Source organism: Carya illinoinensis, chromosome 10, assembly GCF_018687715.1.
Source record: "Carya illinoinensis cultivar Pawnee chromosome 10, C.illinoinensisPawnee_v1, whole genome shotgun sequence".
NCBI lineage: Eukaryota > Viridiplantae > Streptophyta > Magnoliopsida > Fagales > Juglandaceae > Carya > Carya illinoinensis.
In genome coordinates this window covers 39,090,253-39,111,573 of record NC_056761.1, presented here as the reverse complement: position 1 = coordinate 39,111,573, position 21,321 = coordinate 39,090,253, and the positions used below count along the sequence as shown (strand labels likewise).

Sequence of the window (21,321 nt, the reverse complement as noted above, 5' to 3'; positions counted from 1 at the left end):
GCGTCCCCATACCAAAACATGAGAAAAATATTTGCAGTTATAAATTATGTAATTGTTACGCAATTATTTTAAAATAAATTTATAAAATATAAGATTGATGTGAAAATAAAAATTTAGTATTTTAATAATAAATTTTATTTTTTTAAAATAATTACACAATATTTAGATACTCTATAATTATATATAGAATTATTGAAATAGCTAGCCATACTGCATGTGTTTATAACATCACTAATTTGGCATACTGTATTAATAAAAGAGCGGTGCTACTCTTGTTTCTGCTTTCACATTTTGAATTTTTTTTAATTTTTATTTTCATAAATTTTAATATATTTAAATAATTTTTTTAAAATATATATATATATATATCATAATAATATACTTAAAATTACTTTTCTAATTATTAAGTTAAAACAGTCAATTAGAGCGGTAAGCCTTGGATGGAGTAGCTTTTTTCTTAATAAAATCATAAATTTCTGGCTGTTTTTGTGGATATATAGCGCGTGGTCCTGCGTGACTCGTTCTTCCTCACCACATTTCTAAAAGTCTAAATCTCTGCCCTACCTCTCTGGTCTATCTAGTTATCGCGCATCACACTTTCTTAGAATATTCGTTCGTAACAGTTAACCGTGTTTTTCCCTCAACAGTACGTACACTTATATGGACCAATATTTTGTCAGTAAAATATATACGTATATATATAATATATTGATTGTAGGTTGAGGGAAGACCGTAACAACAACAACATAAGCTTCGTTTCCTCCCAGCTACCTGCTTATTCCCATTCTTTCAGCAGACACTACCCGGCTCTTTATTTAATAGATCATGGTCCAGGCGGATGCCGCCTCGGAGACTCCGTCGTCAACTGGAGATCCGGACTTGTCGTCGTTGGAGGTGATCACTTTGTTTGGGAAATACGAGCTGGGGAAGCTGCTTGGCTACGGTGCCTTCGCCAAGGTGTACCACGCCAGGAACTTACTTACGGGTCAGAGCGTGGCGATCAAGGCGGTGAGCAAGCGCAAGATTGTCAAGGGTGGTCTCGCTGAAAATATTAAGCGGGAGATTTCCATCATGCGCAGGCTGCACCACCCCCACACCGTAAAGCTCTTCGAGGTCCTCGCCACCAAGTCCAAGATCTTCTTCGTCATGGAGTTAGCCAAAGGCGGCGAGCTCTTCGCCAAGATAGCCAATGGACGATTCAGCGAGGATCTCAGCCGTCGTTACTTCCAACAGCTTATCTCCGCCGTCGGATACTGCCACTCTCGAGGCGTCTTTCACCGGGACCTCAAGCCCGAGAATCTCCTCCTCGACGAGAACTGGAACCTGAAGGTCTCCGATTTTGGACTTAGCGCCGTCAACGACCAGGTCCAACCGGATGGAATGCTACACACCCTGTGCGGAACGCCGGCTTACGTCGCGCCAGAGATTCTCTCCAAGAAAGGCTACGACGGTAAGAAGGCGGATGTCTGGTCATGTGGCGTCATCCTGTACGTACTGAACGCAGGTTACCTGCCGTTTAGCGACCCCAACCTCATGGTAATGTACCGGAAGATCAACAGGGGAGACTTTCGGTATCCGAAATGGACGTCTCCCGATCTACGCCGCTTCATCTCGCGCCTACTAGACCCTAATCCGGAGACGAGGATTACAGTCGATGAGATCGTCCGGGACCCTTGGTTCAAGAAAGGGTATAAGGAGGTTGAGTTCCAAGTCGAGGAAGATGACGGTTTTGCCCTGAAGGACCACGGGCACGACGAGAACTCCAAGTACGTTAACGCTTTCGATCTGATCTCGTTCTCGACCGGTTTCGACCTGTCCGGGTTGTTCAATGACCCCGACACTTCGGTGGGCGGGGAGCGATTCATGTCGGAGGAAAGACCGGAGAGGATAATCCAGAGAATCGGAGAGATGGCTGAGACGGAGAATGTAGTGGTGAGGAGAAAGGATTGGGGAGCGAAGCTGGAGGGACAAAACGGCGATCTGGTGGTGACAATCCAGGTATACCGTTTAACGGAGAGTCTGGTGGTGGTTGAGATCCAGGGGAGGGAAAGAGCCGTTGGATCTGGCCAACAAATTTGGAAAGACAAGTTACGGCCACAGCTTGCTGATTTGATCTATCAACAGTCAGTTGGCCGTGATGATCAGGGTTCTGCGTAATTGACATCATAAATCTATCGGGAAGATTAATGTAAAAAGAAAGTTAAAAAAAAAAAAATGTCCAACGTTCTTGTTTCTAACGTAAATATTTAATAGAATAGTTTGTGTTGTATGATTGTCATTATCTAGTACTCGGATATGGAGATGAGCCAAAGGTCCCCCGTCAAAGTCACTCACCAAATAACTGATCAGCATGAATGAACAAACTAGGCATGTCAATTCCATTCAATGATGGAGGAGACAGCTAGGAGTGCATTATCGGGAATCGATCCTTCATGGTTGAGTCAAATACCATTCCTCATTATTGAATCAATACACAGAATCAAATACTGGAATCCATTTGCATTAATATAAAATATGCATCCGCTTAAGGGGACAAAAGCAATCCATCTCTATAAGCTTGTAAAATAATTGGCAACTCGATTTCGTTTGTTTTGATACGAGATATGAGTTGAGTTTTTTTTTTAATAATAGTAAGTTAAAATAGTGAAGTGAGTTTTTTAGAATCTATTTAAAATAAGTCTAAATGTGTTTTGATATGAAGATAAATTTAGATATATTTATAAGAAATTAAAAAAGATTGTGGGTCTCGAGTGATAAAAATGTACGTATTAAGTTGAATAAAGTTATAGATCTCACATATAAAGAGATTTTAAATTGAGTGATATTTAATAATTTAGAAATTATGTATTTAGATATTGAAATAGGTCTAAAATATAATCCAACTTAGATGAACTAAGCTCGTTCAATGATCCAAACGAAGTCTTAATTGCTTGTTGATGAGGGCAATGTATTTTGAAGGGGCGGGTGCTATTTAGATATGTTACGTGTGTTGCATGCGCGTATTGTTAGGGTAGATTTGAGACATGGGATAAGATATAATTTTGTTTTAATTTTATTTTATCTCGTCTCATCTTATTTTTAAATATAATTTAAATATAAAATTTTTAAATTAATTATTACAACTTTTTCATTCTTTCAAATAAAAAATAAAAAGTAATTACAACTTTTTCAAATCTCTAAATAAAAATAATATTATAAAATTATATATATTCTTATAATATTTCAACTTTATAATATTTTTTATTCAAATTTTTTTCTATTTTAAAATTTAAAAAATATTTAATTTAAATTATGTTATTACTATTTATAAATTATCTTATTATTATTTATAAAATTTTCATTTCAGGTCACTCCATAGATCTGTCCTTAGTCACTTTACGAGTCCAGCACGAGTCGTACGACTCTATTTGGCTAATTGGGTCACTTGGATCAACTCGTGATTCGTGTACCTATAGGTTAATCTAACACAATTAAATAATGAATCAAGTCAAATTAATATATATATATATATGGATCGACACAAATTCGATCAACCACATCTAATACGTTATTTTTTTTTTTTTTTTTTTAGCACATCTAATACGTTATTATTATGCATGTGTTGAGTTTGCGGCTCGCCTCAAAAGTTGAGACCCTACTCCATGTGCTATGATCAGTGCAGCTGTTCCCAACACTACGAGGATGTAACCAGTGCCAGACTGATAAAGATCAAAAGTGTGGGCCGGGGAATTGACGTTGGAACACCTCTACTAATTTTTGGATCCCATCGTACCAATTATATGGTTTCGTTAGACCGTTTTTACCGATTCATTTTATTTAATTATTATAATTTTTATATTTTTAAATAAAAATAATAATAAATAATTCAATTTTTTTAAATCTTAAAATAATAATAATAGTAAAAAATAATATTTTAATAATATTTTATTCAACTTTTAACTTTTATCTCATCTCAACTCAACATCCAAACGCAGTTAAGTATTCTCAAACTGATGATGGAGGTTGTTTGGATTAAAAAAAATTAATTTATCTTATTTTATGCCATTATTATAATTTTTAAAATTTTTATATAAAATATAATAAATAATTTAATCTTTTCAAATCTTAAAATAATAATAATATTTTATTTAATTTTTAACTTTTATTTAAAATCACATCATTTCATCTCATCTCATCACTATTTAAATCGGGTATGATAGTTAATTATCAATTTATCACAACTTGCATGCCAAGGTCATAGTGATCACGTACAATAATACAAAGAAATAAAAAGTTCCTAACTTTTTTATCAAAAAAATAAAGTTCCAAACTCCCTTTTTACTTGATAAGAATGCTCTCTCCACCATCTTTGGATCTCTACATATCTGCAGTATTTTGAAAATGGCATACGGTTCTTTAAGGATCAACTTCTTCCAGGTTCGAGATAAGCATCTCGCCAAGTCTTCCCAAGGCAAGTTAAAGCCACAATTGATCTGTTCTCATCGTCAACACCTGAGAGTGAAGAGAGTATGGCCTTGTCATTTTTTTTTTTATGGCTCTGGAGTTGGCCATGTTGCATGCATTAATCACATACATAGAATAATGCTATATGTTGCCTGAAATTTTGCACCGACAGTTGTGAGCGATGGTGGCCTTTTGTTGTTTTTTTATTAATGTAAACACCGTACAAAACCTCGAACACCGTAGCATCTTCCAATCACATATCACAACTCAGAATATTATAACAGCATCTCAATGAATTAGCTAAAATTTATAGGATATTTTTTTTTTATGAATATAAGATAAATTTTAATTTTTAACTATTTTATTCACATAAGTTTCATATTGAAATAACTATTTTTTTATTATATAATAATAAAATAATATAAGATAAATTTAATTTTAACTATTCACATCAAATCTTTATATTGAATTATCTATTTATTTATTATATAGTAATAAAATAATTAATAATTAAAAAAATATTTAATATTTTTTAACTATATATTATTTATTTTATTTTATCACCTTTTACCATTTTATAATTTATTTTATTTGAGTTGTATACGGTGGATTTTCCATAAAAATAGTGATTGAAATTAAGTGAAATTATGAATGAAAAGATGAATAAAGAGAAATAATGGATAAAATAAACATTTAACGAAACTATAGTAGCAAGCAAATTTGAAAATAGTTTTGGTATTTACTGTAGCTAAAGTCTAAATATTTAGATTTTGACTGATTCATTTTGATGGTATTTTGAGATCTAATAACTAAATAGGGGATGAATTTAACATTTGGCTAATCCATTGAGGATACTCTGATAGAACCCTTAGCCTTTGAATTATGGAGACTATGGAGATAGGAGTTATTATGTAAAGTAGCTGTTTTTAAGGATGGAGAACGTTTTGGTTAATATGGAACATCTGGGAGCATGGGTAATACTTGGTGTTCCATGCCCATGCAGCTAGCCACCCAGTGAACTTGCGTGTCCCAATAGATTAGTTGATGAAGCTTAGTTAAGAGTTGCATCTTCCATTGTCCATGGTTTGTTAGAGCTAGCTATTGGTCAACACTTGCTGTCGGAGAATCCCATTGTCAAGATTTGTGGCTATTTGTCCTCTGAATCTTTACCTATAAAAGAAGATCATTTACAATGCAATATGGAGTACTAGAGGAAAAAGTACAAGAAGGGCTCAGTGAAGAAGAGCTAAGGTAGAGTGAGAGAGAAAGAAAAGAGTGAGTTTGTTGAGTTGAGTGTGTACTCCCTCCTCCTCTATAAATTGTTTCCTAGTATTTAAACAGTGAAGTCTCTCTCGTGTTGACATATGTAAGTTGCCGAATTACATTAAATTCATTTTGTACGTCAAGTGTTTGTGCATGTTTTGCATAGCTTCTAGATCACCACGATTCCAAACAAGTGGTATTAAAGAGCTTTTGTTGGATGTCTAAGCATGTATAGAGCAAGTTCATTCTCTATACGTTGCTCAAATTTTTAATTTAAATATACCAAAGTCCTTTTCTCATTGATCAAAGAAGAATGATACAAACCAAAAGCTGAAATGACGGTTGACCCTCTCCCACGTGCCTCTTGAAGGCTAGAGTAATCCCACTTGCTTCACGTGCTGCATGCACCTCATTCTCATCACACCCCGTGCCTTGCAAGAAACGAAATATTCTCTTTCAAACAAAATATTCTCTTACAAAGAAAGTTTGCAAATTTTAAAACTGGTTGCCCTTGAAAAAGTTGGAATTTTTCATGAGACCATCTTAAGGTTTTCCTACATTCTAGACGCAACCGTGTAGTTCGTTTTGCATGATTCTACCTTGAAGACCCTATATTGCCCTTTTGAACTTAGAATTAGTCTAAGTCCATGGAGGATTCAGCATCAGGCACCATGATAAACCTAACTGCCTCAAACTACAATCTTTGGATACTCTAGATGGAGGATTTCTTGAGCTGTAAAGATCTATCTATCCCTTGAAAAATGAAGAGACAAAGCTAGATAAAGTCACTAATTAGGTATGGCGGAAAATGCAAATGAAGACTATTGGCCAAATCAGACAATGGATTGACCATAGTGTCTTCGACCATGTAGCTCAAGAGACGGATGCATATGCCCTTTGAAAGAAGTTAGAGGATATATATCAAGCCAAGACTGCTTAAAATAAGGCTCTCTTAATGAGATGACTTGTTAACCTGAAGTTGAGGAGTGATGCCTCTATTGCTGAACACAATAATGAGTTTCAGAACTTAGTTAACCAGCTCGAGTCCAGTAAGTTGAACCTTGGCGATGAAGAACAAGCCCTATTACTTCTCAGCTCATTACCAGACAGTTGGAAGATGCTAGTAGTCTCCCTAAGTAACTCTACTCCATATGGCAAACTTACCATGACGATGGTCAAAGATTCCCTATAAAATGAGGTGGCTAGATGGAAAGAAATGAGCATGAATAAGTCTCATGCCCTCGTCACAGAGAGTAGAGTAGGCCTTAAGGTAATGGTAAAGGCAGAACAAAGGCAAAAACAGAGGAAAATCTCATATACATGGAAGGTCCAATGACAGCAGAAACCAGCATAAGGGAAAACTTTGTGTTACTTTTATGGCAAAAAAGGCCACATAAGAAAGAACTGTTGCAAATTTCAAATGGAGCAAGGTCAAAACAATCAGCTAAAGAAAGAAGATGGTGCAACTTTAGTCAGTTTTCCAGGAGATGTAGTGATACTCGCCATCAGTGATGAGACGTGTCTGCATGTTGCAAGCCACGATGTTGAGTGGGTGGTAGAAACAGCAGCATCATACCACGCCACTTCCCATAGCGAGTTCTTCACTACGTACAAACCTAGAGACTTTGGTTGGTAGAGAAGGTGAATGCCAGTTCCTCAAAGATCATGAGATTTAGCGATGTGTAGATCAAAACTAACATTGATTGCACCATGGTGTTGAAGAATGTTCGACACCAACTGACCTTTGGCTCAATTTGATTTTCGGGACAACCCTTGATTGACCGGGCTATAACAACTACTTCAGCAATGGCATTTGAAAGTTGTCACAAGGTGCCATGGTTGTTGTCCAAGGACACATTTGCTGTACATTATACAAAACTCATGTGAAGATTGATTCTAATAGCTTCAACGCAGTGGAAGCCGAGGCATCACAGAATTTGTAGCATAAGAGACTCAAACATATGGGTGAGAAAGGGTTGGATACGCTTGCAAAAAATGCACTCATTAAAGTTTCCGAAGGCATTGCGTTGAACCCTTGTGATTATTTTTTGTTTGGAAAACAACATAGTCTCATTTAATTCCTCTACCAAGAAAAGATTGGAGTTGTTGAGTCTGGTACACTCTGATGTATGTGGTCCCATAAAAAAAGAGTCATTGGGAGGTAGCAGATATTTTGTGACATTGTAATACCCCCTTCCCAAAGGCTAGGAGTGTCACGTAGTTTTCATAAAATATAACTCAGGAAAAGATCTAATATTTAATAAAATAAACATGTATTTCATAAAAGAATTATTTAATAAATACTTGTCTCCAAATAACATTAAATGAAACAATTGAATAACATTTAATGTTATAAAATAATTTATTGAAAGAGGTTTAGAATTCAATCAACTACCTCATTTAAGCCTGGCCCACCAACTTATGCTTATCATTATCTTGACATTGGTGGTTTAGAAAATAAAATTAAAATGAGTTGAAGATTCAAGAAGAAATTCATCACAATGTAAACCTAATAAATATAGAATTTTTCATAAAATTTTCATGCTAAGAGCTTAAATTATGACTGTTCATGCTGATGTTTATGCAATGTATGACTGATTTATCTAAATTAATTAACTGATTTGATTTATTTGACTGATCCAACTGGCTAACAAACTTAAATATGTGTGCAAGGTCGTGCACCGACTCCACGTCCTTAGACTGCAGGAGGAACTGCTAATAGTATTCTAGCATATTGTGGTGAACCACGCTTGGTACCGTGTAAAAAAGGCGTGGAGGTCATCATATCACGCCACCCTCCATCCTCTTTCCCTAAAGGGGTGACCCCTCAACTCACCTCAATGGCAGTATTTACTTCTCTACTCAGGTGGATCCCTACCTCTGTATCACGCTCATCAACACTCGTTTGGAGGGTAGGGTACCTCGCTTTTACTGCACGAGTTTTTGCACCCATAACTAGATCCAAATCAAGGGTGGTAGCAATGTCTGCACTCAGCTCGCCATCCCCCACCAAGTTCTCAAAAAATTGGGAACTCAAAAACAAGGCTAGACGTAGAGGTAGGCACCTCTTAAGGAATCTCTAACTGAAAGGTGGTGGCCAAATCTGAAAGGGTCTGACTAGCCAAACCCTCAGCATCACCAAGGTTGGGAGAGGTTGCACGTACCTCAAAAGTAGAAAAAGGGGGTACAAACTGGGGGGTAAATACTTGGGGATAGCTACTTGTTGTAAGCGTTGAAGACTTTTTTTTTTCTCAGCAGGAGAAGAGGCATCCTCATAACGAGCTTATTTTTTGTTGTCATTCTTATCTTTCTTGTCCTTCTTTTCTTTCCTCTCCTTCTTATCTTTCTTATATTGCTAATGTTGCTTATCTCTCTTGTCCTTCTTCAAAGACTGTTTTGGCGGAAAGGGCAGCACCACAGCTGGGGTAAAAAAATAGACGTCCCTTAACATGGGAGCGATTCACGGTTATCAAGAAAAGGTATATGTAGGCGGGGGTTAGTAAGAAATCATTCCAGAGAATGTCTTGGGTGGCTCTCTACCCATGCGTAAACCATTTCAATTTAGGCTAGTTCCTGATCGGACATGGGTTCCATCCCTGCCCACAAGCCTCTCTCCTCAGGGATTTTGCCCCAGATAGCCCTAATTGAAAAATCCCGTTGAGGAGTCTCTGAACTTGGAAAATCCCAACCCTTACTAGAGATAAAGAAAAATTTGTGTGTCCAATTTTTGGCATTGGAGTGGCTAGATTCAAATCCGGCCAATGTCTGCCCTTTGTCTTTCTTAAGGAAACTAAGAATGTTGCCTTTAGCAGATGGTCGCAGGTGGTCGCAGGTGGTAAAAAAATAGAAATTCTCGGGTGGTTAAGTCAGGGTAAAATTCCCCAAGCGGCTCCAGAGCCATACGAAACACAATACAAGTGCAAAGAAATGCCCTCAACGCAAAGAGGTGAAGTTGGACAGGAGCAAGGCGAAGGAGATCCAGAATATCGTCCAAAGGGTGACAAAAAGGAAGTCTTAACCCGTGGGCCAATAAAGAAAAGGTTAGGCAACCTTACCGCTAAAATCCTATTTATCTACATACCCATGAGACGGGAAATCTCCAAAAGGGCGGTATCTGGGATGCGATACTCCTCTCGAAGAGTGTTTAGATCCTGAGGCTTGATCATGGAACGCCACCCATACCCTTTTTAAGTTGTGACATCCAAGACATGAGAGAATTGCATATCAGTGAGATAGTTAGAAATATCGTATTCAGCCATGGGAAGTGAAAGGGGAAGGTAGTCTTGGAAGGAAGAAAGTCACAAGAAATCGCAAAAAATCGTAAGAGATAAAAGCAGCAAGAGGGGAGAAGGCAAAAAGAGGAAAGAAAGAGAGGCCATAAGGTAATGTGCAAACCAAGGGAGGGATATGAAGGGACGTCTGCTCTAACATCATGACCTAATAACCGTGGTCACGTCAAAAATCAATCCTTATTCTTATATTTCTTGAAAGTTGGAAATGGCGAGATAATATGCCTAATGGGCTAGCAAGGTAGCCCATCAATTTAGCAAGTAGGGTGTGCCATCGATTCGCACACAAGGAACATTGGGATAAAATAAAAAATAAAAAATAATCAAATTTGAGTCACTTGCAACAAAAGGAAAATTTACATTTTGGAAACAAGCTAGCACAGGTCATAAGGTTGGGTTCACTAAAATAGAAAATTCCCCATGCTTATGAGTGAAATGAATTAGTGGAGTAACTAAAGAGTCCATTTGGTATCTTAGCCCAACTATGAATTACCATGATGGATATGACCCAAACTAAAGGCCAAAGGCCCACGGGGGACTTGGTATTCCTTTTATAATATAGCTAAGAGGACCGACTAAGCATCTTATAAAAGTAATCTAGTGATGATGATAATCCATACTCTCCCACACTTATATATATAGGCATTAGGTAACCATAAAACACTTTGAATCATATACTCGAGTTAATTTAGTCTTTACTAACTTTAGCATCGGAGTGGTTGCAGGCGTACAATGCCGTCACCTTTTGATATAGTTGCAGGTAATCGATTACGTTAGGTGGTGGGACACATCCTTTACAAGTAGTGTTAGTGTGACACCCAACTTTGACTAATGGGCAAGCCCACTAGTACAAATTTTCTTTTTCATTTTTTTCTTCTTTTACATTTTTTAAAGTATTTAAATATTTTTAAAAAATAAAAAAAATACACCAATACACTAAAAGTTACTTCTTTAATCATTAAGTAAAAAAATTAAAAAAATAAATACATAAACAATTAAAATGAGAGAGTAAACTCATAGGACATGCTAGTATTTTCCTTCTATAATTAACTAAATTAGCACATTTATCAAGCTAAAAAGATGCTAGGCTGATAAAATAATATTTGTCAGGCAACCGACTTCGGTCAAATAATCTTGGCTAACTCATGCTAGGTGCTAGCCAACTATCAATAGCATCTTTGTGTGGTTTAGATAATAAGATTAAATGAAATGATTTTAAATAAAAGTTAAAAATTGAATAAAATATTTTTAAAAATATTATTTTTTAATATTATTATTATTATTTTAAGATTTAAAAAAATTGAATTGTTTATTATATTTTATGTAAATTTTTAATAAAATTATAATGATAAAATAAGATAAAACACTTTTTGTAGTCCAAACAAGCCTTCATCGTCCTCCCAAATTAACCTCATCCTATTAGCTAGATTATTGATTTAAAAAAAAAAAAATCAAGAAGACAAATTAGCGTTCCCAACATGTGGTTGGAGTAATGGACTAAAATGTACCTAATTATTCCAAGGGGAAGACAGTACTTGATTTGAGTCTTGAGAGACCAGGAGGAGAACAAAGAGCCTTCACGACTTGTTTCCACCAATTTCTTATAATTCCAAAGAAGCAATGATTTTGGCAAATAGCTAGCGTCCCTTGCATTGTACGTTTGCACTAGTTAGGTCAAATATTTATGTGTGATCAAATAACCAATTAATATTAATTATTAATATTATAAGAAGACTTTGATTAATTGGTCAATATAAGTTAAAATGAAATACTGTACTATTGGTATTGTTGTTAAAAGGAAAACACGTATTGAATCGGTCAGTCAATATGTGTACATTATATGCATCATAGTCTCCCAACTTCAACTACACGATTGAACGTTAATACATCATCCTTAATGTTAAGACTCTCTCTCTCTCTCTCTCTCTCTCTCTCTCTCTCTCTCTCATTTTAATGTTAAATACAACTCTCTTTTTAAATGCAAATAAACCATATTTTGCATGAAATTAATTAAAATTAAAAAGAGTTAACCCTGAGATATAGCTTAGTTGGTCAGGACTTGTGTTTGCTCTCTAATAGTCACCAGTTTGAATACCTTTAAGGCTACTAAAAGTTTACTTGGCTGTTAACTTCAGGATCTCGTAAGATTAATTTAGGTGCGCGCAAGCTGGTTCAGACACCCACATATATAAAAAAAAAAAAACCATATTTGGCGTGAAATTAATTAAAATTAAAAAGAGTTCTTCTATTTTCAAGATGATGTGTTAAATACACTGTTCATATTATTTAAATAGTAAGACTTGATTTATAATATTTAAATTTTTAAATTTATCTTAAAAATCAAATTATACCATATAATTAACTTTGTAATATATATTCTATATACCGATTTGAAAATATAATTTTTTAAATTAAAATATCTAGTCAATATATGTAACAATATTTATTAGTTTGTTTATTTTTTGCACTCCACAATTTTAACACTACGATGAAATGATCCAATTTCGTTGACAACTTGACATTACGTAACCCTTCGACTCCTTTTTACCAAATCAACCAATAAAGGTCAGGTCCATGACGCCGGTTCATTTTATTTCATTTCTATTTTCTGCATTCCTCGTTCTCGCTCTTATCGTTCTCTCTCTCTCTCTCTCTCTCTCTCTCTCTCTGTTATCACAGTTTCTTCGCTGGTAAAGGAGCGAAGTAACCGCGCCACCGAGTCTCTCACCGGCTCCCAATTAGTTCTTGAATTCGGCTCTCATGTTATATTCTCCATGGGCTCCAAATCTGTAAGTCTCCAAGTCCCTCCTCGCCCAATCGATTGAGTATACCTCGCCGCAACCGAAGCTGTTACCGATACCGATTCCTTTTGAGACCCTAAGCTGATTAATATTTTTTTCTAGCTTAGTTCTCTGATTAATTTTTTTATTGTGGAAACACTAATGGTGGTAATGGTTTCTTAATGCTCTTAGGGTTCTTCAAGTTTCCGCGAATTAGTATCTTTTGGTATTTGATTTCTGTGAGGAATTAGGGTTAGGGTTTCCCTTTGAAGCACTTTTTGCGAAGGAACTTGGAGGTTTTTCTTGATTTTAAGGTTTTTATTTTGTGTTCGATTCGAGACGGGGAAGAAAGGCGTGGGGTAGAGGATAATGTGTATACTCTGTGTGATTCAGAAGTGGTCGCGCCGGGTCGCTATGATGCTACCTTGGCTAGTTATTCCACTCATAGGACTTTGGGCTCTCTCTCAGCTTTTACCGCCCGCATTTCGTTTTGAGATTACGTCGCCAAGGCTGGCCTGCGTGTTCGTGCTTTTGATTACTCTCTTTTGGTATGAGATTTTGATGCCTCAGCTGTCAGCCTGGCGGGTTCGCAGGAGTGCACGGCTCAGGGAGAAGAAGAGGTTTGAAGCAATAGAATTGCAGAAGCTTCGGAAAACCGCGACTAGGCGGTGCAGGAACTGCTTGAATCCCTATAGGGATCAGAATCCTGGTGGTGGGCGTTTTATGTGTTCATATTGTGGGCATAATTCGAAGCGGCCAGTTCTGGACTTGCCTCTACTGCCTGGCGTGGGAAATAACGGGATTATTAAGGACTTGGTTGGAAAGGGAGGGAGCTTGTTGAATGGTAAGGTGTGGTCTGAAAATGGATGGATGTGTGGTCAGGATTGGTCAGAGAATGAAAATTGGGTCAGTGGGTCTGTTTTAGGAAACTCTAGTTATTGGAGGAAGAATGGGAGTGATGTTTTTGGAGGAGATGAACATTGTTTGGCAGAGAGTTCTTTCTCAGGATTTTTTATTTGTGTGTGCAAGCTGCTGACATCTTTTTTCTTGAGCATTAGGTGGCTTTGGAGAAAGACTTTTAGGATTAGTTCATCAGGGGAAGATATTTTGACTGATGCCGAGCATCGGGCTATGTTGGCTAATAAGGGTGAGAATGGGTTGAACTATCACGAAAGTAGAGGAGAGAAAGCACGCAGAAAAGCTGAAGAGAAGAGACAGGCTAGGTTAGAGAAGGAACTTTTGGAGGAGGAAGAGCAAAAGCAGAGGGAGGAGGTTGCAAAGCTAGTGGAGGAACGTAGGAGACTGAAAGATGAGAAAATGGATGCTGACAAAGATTGTTGCAAAACGTCACTGCCTGTCAGGGAAAAAGATAGTAAGAAGGAAGCAGAAAAGAAGCGTCAGGAAAGAAGGAAAGATAAGGACAAAGGGTCTAGTAAGAGCAATTCTGATGCAGAAGAGTTAGAGAAGAGAGCAGGTAAGGAAAGTGAGCAAAAGCAAGAATTGGAAAAGAAGAGTGAAACTGATCGTCGGGAACATCAGAAATTTGGGACAGATGGCATTAGAGGCCAGAGCACCGAAACCGTACATGGGATGAAAAATATATCCGGAAACAATTTTAGCCGTGGAAATTATGGAACTAGGTATCTGGATCATACGAGGGGTACAATTTTTTCCTCTTCTAGACCATTTAGTGGTGGTAATCTTTTTGGAAAGGGTATTAATACTCCTGCCACGACTTCAATGGAAAACAAGTCTAACAGCTCGGTAGATCACGTCCATAATTTTGCTCATAAGAAAGATCTATTTTCACATGAGCATGTAGCTGGAAAACTGAGTACAAATGGAGATGACAAGACCATCACTCGCCCTGTAAGTTGTCTTTGCTCTCTATTTACCATAAAATGTCGTAGTTCTAGCATGTTATCTGGGTGCCTTGTAAATATTTATTTATTTATTTATTTTATCATATGGGATATAACCACTGGTCTTCATTTTACTTTAAAAAAAAAGGTATTTGTCTTATCCTAATTGATTTTCTCTATTGCATGGATTGCATGTGCTTTGCAGTCCATCATAAATTGTTCTGTATATCTAAGCTCTTCTTTTGGGAAAGTCAGAAATTTCTTTGTATGGTAAAATGTATAGGTAAGCATCTCACTTGTGCGTTTTAAATATAACTATTAAGTTTGTTCCTTTGTCTCGATTTGACATTTAAGCTTTATTTTCTGAATTTGGACCGAAATTTTTGTTACAAGCTTCAGCACCGGTTATAGGTTTGGATTCTCTTTATTATTGTTTAAATCTTAATGTACTCATAAATGATCCCCAACTGTCCCCCTCCCCCTCCCCCCACCCAAAAAAAGGGTATTTTCTATATGTCAAAAGCGTAGATTTGTTGGGACTATTGTGTTAAGCAGCTAGTGGCTATGGTTGAGTCCCAATGGCATGTCATGCATGATAATCTTAGGTGGATTTTATTAAAGCATTCACTAGAAGAACTGCTGTTACAAGGTTGATCTGTTGACCTGCAGGTGCTATCAGAACCACAACCTAGGGTGACACCTAAAAAATCGTGGCAACAATTATTTACTCGATCTTCATCTGTTCCTTTATCAAATCCAAATGTCATAAGCAGACCAAATACAAAGTTCCAAGGTGATGTTCAAAGTCCACAGTTTTGCAGTCAAAAATCATCAACACAATCATATAATAATCCAATAAACTTCGGGCTGCCATCACCATTTACACTGTCTACTTATCCAAATGGATCAACAAGCAGCAGTTTAGGTTTTTCACCTGCAACTGAACCAATCTTTCCTCATTTTCGAGAACCATCCTCTGAATTTATACATGAAGAGCCGGACCTTTTTGAAGACCCATGCTATGTTCCTGATCCAGTATCCTTGCTTGGGCCCGTTTCAGAGTCGCTTGATAATTTTCAGTTAGACCGCACTGGCTTTGCAACTGACATGGGATTGGAAAGGCCCTATTCATTAAAAAAAGTATCTGCTTCATCTGACATCAACAAGCAATCTCCAATTGAGTATCCAATGCCACAAGAAAAGCATAATACTTCTACATGGTTTCCAAGTACTCATAGGACCCAAGATTTGCATACTTTACCTGTTAATGATGCTACTTCAAATGAGGCAGGAACATGGCAGATGTGGAATACTTCTCCTCTTGGTCAGGATGGTCTAGGTTTAGTAGGTGGCCCTGTGAGCTGGATTTTACCCCCAGAACAGAACAAATCAAACAAAGAGGATTTTGCTCATCCTTCGTATAAAACTACGGCTTCACTGTTTACAAATGAGGACCGTGTCCTTTCTGGCATTCATTCTCCTCAGAACGTTTTTCTTGGTAATGGGAACGCTGCGCCATTCAGCCCTGCTACTGGTTCAAGTGATAATGACCCCTGGCTACAGAAAGCTTACTTTGCACCATTGTCAGGAAATGAAAACCATTTTGCTCTCAAACCTCATGAAGAATCTTCACAGAATGAAATTATTTATCGTAGTCCCAGCTGTGGAAGTAGATATCCATTTGAGATGTCTCCTGCTAATTGTTGGTCCAAGTGAGTGTGCTACTCTTATATCCTTTTTATATTAACCTGCAAGTCCGAAATCTTGGTTATCTGTGGCATATATCATTGCTGGGACATTTGGATAGATTAGGGTAAAGTTTTTTTATGTTGCCTCTTTGACTAGTGTGAGCTGTGATGGTTCGGAATGCCTCTGCCAATACTTTGATACCTGCATGTTTCTACTGGCTTGACACATTTTACTGTAAATTTTTCCCAGAATAGAAGAAGATAGAAGGAAATAGTATTTACTTTTCTGTTACATGTTATTCTTTCATGTTATTCATTCAGTGATGATGCACTTGAGCCAAATGGCCCATCTTTTATTCCACTTGTATTTCTATATGGTCCTTGGGATGATGGATAAAACCTGCTTAGAATCCCTTATGCTTGGTAAGTGGATTCATGTATGCTTACCATGCACTGGGTTCACATCCTCTTTATTAATAAAGTCTTTATCTTACTCATCTAGAAATTATTTTTATGATTTAGTAAAAGAATTTTAAGTCAATACCTGTGTTGTAAGGACGTTTGGCTGTGAACAAGGGAGGTTGTCAGGTATTGCAGTTCATTTGTCATTGTAACCTTATTCAAGGCATTGCATTATCCTTACGTGCAGGCCACACTCGCAATATATATAGATATATGTATATGTACGTATTCTTTTGTATGTATATTTATTTGCTCATTTTACATAATAGATTTGAATATTTCTGATAGAAAATAAATTAAGAGGTAAACCAAATTTTTCATTATAATCTTTTTGATTAGGCAGTCATTCTTATTAACATTGGGAAAGGGGTGAAACCTATGTATGCAGGAAGTATGCTAGAGACCACACTCTACTAACCAGTAGAGGAAAAGTATTTATGTTAAAATTTTGAACTTGCTGATTTGCTTTACGAGTATATTGACTATGGCTTCTTCTTGTTATAATTATTATTATTGCTTAATATGACGTTTCTTTGTAGCAAATAGTATGAAAAAATTTCAGATGACCATAACATGATGGAATTCAGTTCATGTATGACTTTTTGTTGTGGTGCTAGCTAGTTATTCTTGATATCTTTGTGCATTATCAAAGGTGTACATAGCTTTTGTTAGATGCTTATTGTGTAATCTGAATGTGATGCCAGAGGTTATGACCCATGAGAAGAAGAAAATGTTGGTCCATGGGTCACTGCAGACTTAATAAAATCCTTTCCGAAAGTTGTGCTGTTCCCCAAACAGACGAACTAGTTCGATGTAATTAGCTGTTGAATTAATAATAGGATTGACAATACTAGCCGTGCTGTGATAAGTAGCAGCAAACCAGTAGTTTATGATATTGCAGCTAGATGGCTAGGCTTTTATTTTCCATTTCTCTGGAAGAGATTTTCACAACTAACTTTTATAAAGGAGCAGCTACACTGCTAAGGTTCTTTTTAAAGAATCTTATTTATTTATTTTTATATAGATCTAGGTAATCAAGAAATTTTATTCCCAAGAAAAGGGAGGCATAGCCCAAGTACACAGGATGTATACATGAGAAGTACCTAACTAGGGTTTACAACCAAAAGTAGAAAATCATGGACATGAAGTCCATTTAGATCACTGATGCCCCCGCCCATAAGAACAAGGTTTTAAAGAAGAAAATTTAAGCTCATCCATTACCAATGTCCATGAGTTGGGTGGTCATTTTGGAAACAAGCTCTTGATGTTTGGATGAGGCTTTCATACATCTTCTATCCATTTTTAATAAAACTATTTCTTATAACTCAATAGGGCTGTAGTACAAACATCCCTTCTGGCTTCCAAAACAGATGAAGCTGGAAGTGGAACAGAAAAAATTCTTTTGATTGCACTCAAACCTTGTCAGATTCCGAATCAAACTGGCTTCCGAACTTCAATTTGAAAGTTGGCTTGGAAGTTAGTTGGCAGAGCTAGATTGAATGCGACCTGGAGAGGTAGCAGAAAGAATTGTGGTAAGAATCGTGATCTGGCAATGGAGACCCCGAGAGGGAGCTGTGCTGGTGTCCAGATCTGTGAGAGGGTGACCGCAAAGGGAGTAAAATAGACAAAAATGATTCAGCCAGTTGTGGATCAAAAACTTCTCTACTACATCCTCTGACCATAATCCTCTCCTTATGTACCTCCATATATATATATATATAACATTTGAAGTATTTCAATCCTGACCCTTGTTGGTAGTGGAAAAATCTTCCGCCACCCAAACAACAGGTGTCAAAAACTGACATTGTGTGGGCTTTGATTGAAAGTGACTGGGCAGGTTGGAACTGACAGATCAGTGAGCAATTTTAATTGTAGTTGTCCAAACATGCGAGGGACATATTCGGTGGCTGCTGATTTTATTCTTCCCAGTGCCCATGCCTTTGAAATGATAGTTTTCTTGCATTTTAGTTAATTCAGGATTTTTCTGTACAACTTTATCATTTGTTTGTGTATCCATCTGCGGGGTTCATCTTTGTATTTTAATGTTTTTGAACAAGCAGCTATAATGTACCCGCTGCTCCATTGCTGACTTGTGTGCATTTTCTACATCTAGCTATTGGCTCCTTGTCATGTAGATTTGATATCTTTACAAGGCTTGATGCTTGGGAAATGATGAATTTGAGACAACTTTCAATTGCAAATTAGGATGTCCCCTGAATGAGTAAGGAGTTCGTTAAGGATCTTTCCTTGTATGTTACAAGCCAGCTAAGATATTATTCAGCCAAAGCATGGCCCGATTGCCTTAAGACTTCGTGTAAATAACATTTCTATTGGTAGTAGCTCGGGCTTAGTGGTTCTTCAGTGGACTTATTGAGTCCTCCAAATGTTAAATCTTTTTATTTTATTTTTACCAGGTATCAAAATGAAAATAATTCTTTTTATATGGGTCCATGAGTGTGTGTATATATATTATGTATTTTTTACCTACCGATCCAAAAAATATATATTATGTATTTTTTTAATAAAAAGTCTTTTAAGTTCCAATATTTTGTACTGTGTTAGTGTTTTTTTTAAATTTGGAGAACACGTGTAACATTAATTTTGGAATATTAATAAAAATTTGTGACAGGGTTTGTGTTATGAATTAAGATGATGTACTCATGGGATGCAGGGAAGAACTTTCATGAGAAATGAGAGGCATCCCCTTAATAATTAGATATATGCACAGCTAGGCGATGTAGTTTCTGTTATATAGGTGGTGTGGAAGTTTGGAACGTATTCTCTGGATTTTGTCTTCTTGCCAATTTCTCCAGGGTGTACGAATTCAGTTTGTTTTGGTTTTTTGATCTGATATATGTCCTCCTAAATGATAATTTGCCCTTGCCGTTTTTTTTGTGGATTTGGATATTTTATTAGTAGTCTGATTTCATTTTTCCTGTATCTTTTTAGCAGGATGGACTGGAGTGTGCAAGGTTCAGGGGAAGGTGCTGGAAACACATCTGTTGCGAGGAGGCACCCTATTGGGGTCTATTTCCCACCCAAGATGTACAGTCACTTTGGTGATTCGATTGAAAACATTGAGAGAGTAGGAGGGACTTAAATACTACACCCTTTCTCTCGAGACAATAACCTCTTTTGGCGTAAAGTTTAGAATACTGGATGCATTTGATCTTCCTGCTCTTCTTTATGAGGGAGATTGATGTTTACTTACATTAGCTTGATAGGAATACGAGTGGCACGTTGCATGCATTTGTGCGGGCAGGTAATATATCTATAGGTTCTATGCATTTCTTATTTCCAAATTCTCCAGTTCCTTTTACGTTTTTTTTTTTTTTTTCAAAAAAAAAAAAGAGAGAGAGAAGGTGGAGGTGGGAGTCCAGAATTCGTTCTACGATAAATTCGAATGAAAATATTGAGATGGGGGTATACATGTGAAAAATATATATATATATATATATATATATATTTATATATATTCAGGGTTTGGTCCTTCGTCATAAAAGTTGTAATCATTTTAATCGAAAGATAGTTAAAAAGCGACACGTTAGATGATGACTTTCTTTTCAAGTCATGAGCCTTTAATCTATATTCACACGCTTCTCAACCTTTTAGTTTCCATGCCGTGTATAGTGCCAATATAACTGTTTTAAAATGATGTTATTTTTATAAAAATGTTCATCTTTTTAAAAGATTGTTGTGTCATCGGTGGTTGCCGAGGGGTAGACAAGGAAAACAAAATTATTTTGTAAAAAGGTATGAGAACAGTTATTTTTTCAAAAATGAAAAATTTCCATATTGCCGATTTATCAGGCTATGCTATCCTGTAATTTAAACAAATAAATAACAAGTTCCACTACATGGATGATTTTTCTCTTTTAACCCAAGATGGCTTGGAAATAATACGCTCCTTCCAAGTTTTAATCTTTATTTACCTATGAAGAGGAGATGGAATTAAATTAGGTGTATTAGGGTAAATAAATAGATGGTCTTTTAAATTAGGTGTATTTGAAGAGCAATCACAAGGTGGAATCGTTTAATTGTGTGCTTATGAATTCTTATTATAATAAAAAAAGTTTTGAGCAAACGCGTTTTCTATTAATTTTCTATATATTTGTACTCTCTACATTTAAATAAATAAAAATTAGCTACTATTTTTGTTCATTTTCCTTTATCTGTCGGTGTCGGTAACCAATTTGTTTCCATGTCTCTCCACGGATTAGACCTTTATAAAAAAACCAAAGACGTGTGTATGTATGTAAGAAAAGGAATCCGACCGACCTGCCAAATTCGAACCAGCGACCTAAGGATGTCTGCCACATTTATTAAACCACTACAGTCCTCCGCTCTACCAACTGAGTTAAAGTCGGCTACGCGTCTAACATTGTTCATGATTTAGGATGGTTCTCGAACCACTTAACGATTGAAGTGAGTAAAACGAAGAGTGGTCCGGCATCCGGAATTAATGTATAAATTTCTCCCACCGGGAGCTAGAAAGCAAGTTTCCATGCTTTCGAGGATACACTGGAATCATTGA

At 36.5% G+C, this 21,321-nt stretch overlaps 2 protein-coding genes across 3 annotated transcripts; both read left to right on the top strand.

Annotated features, from left to right (window-relative positions):
* Positions 1 to 659: 659 nt before the first annotated feature.
* Positions 660 to 2,278, top strand: LOC122278271 (CBL-interacting serine/threonine-protein kinase 14-like). Its single transcript, XM_043088436.1, has one exon. It carries the CDS (start codon positions 826 to 828, stop codon positions 2,155 to 2,157), a length of 1,332 nt encoding a protein of 443 aa, XP_042944370.1. The 5' UTR covers positions 660 to 825; the 3' UTR covers positions 2,158 to 2,278.
* Positions 2,279 to 12,584: 10,306 nt separating this feature from the next.
* Positions 12,585 to 20,081, top strand: LOC122278268. Of its 2 annotated transcripts, XM_043088428.1 has the most exons (4): positions 12,585 to 12,784; positions 12,968 to 14,644; positions 15,307 to 16,349; positions 19,737 to 20,081. In XM_043088428.1, the coding sequence occupies exons 2-4, from the start codon at positions 13,145 to 13,147 to the stop codon at positions 19,885 to 19,887; spliced, it is 2,694 nt and encodes an 897-aa protein (XP_042944362.1). In that variant the 5' UTR covers positions 12,585 to 12,784; positions 12,968 to 13,144; the 3' UTR covers positions 19,888 to 20,081. The 2 variants fall into 2 exon arrangements, with proteins under 2 accessions (XP_042944362.1, XP_042944364.1); XM_043088430.1 differs by having other exon boundaries at positions 12,585 to 14,644; positions 19,740 to 20,081.
* Positions 20,082 to 21,321: the final 1,240 nt, after the last annotated feature.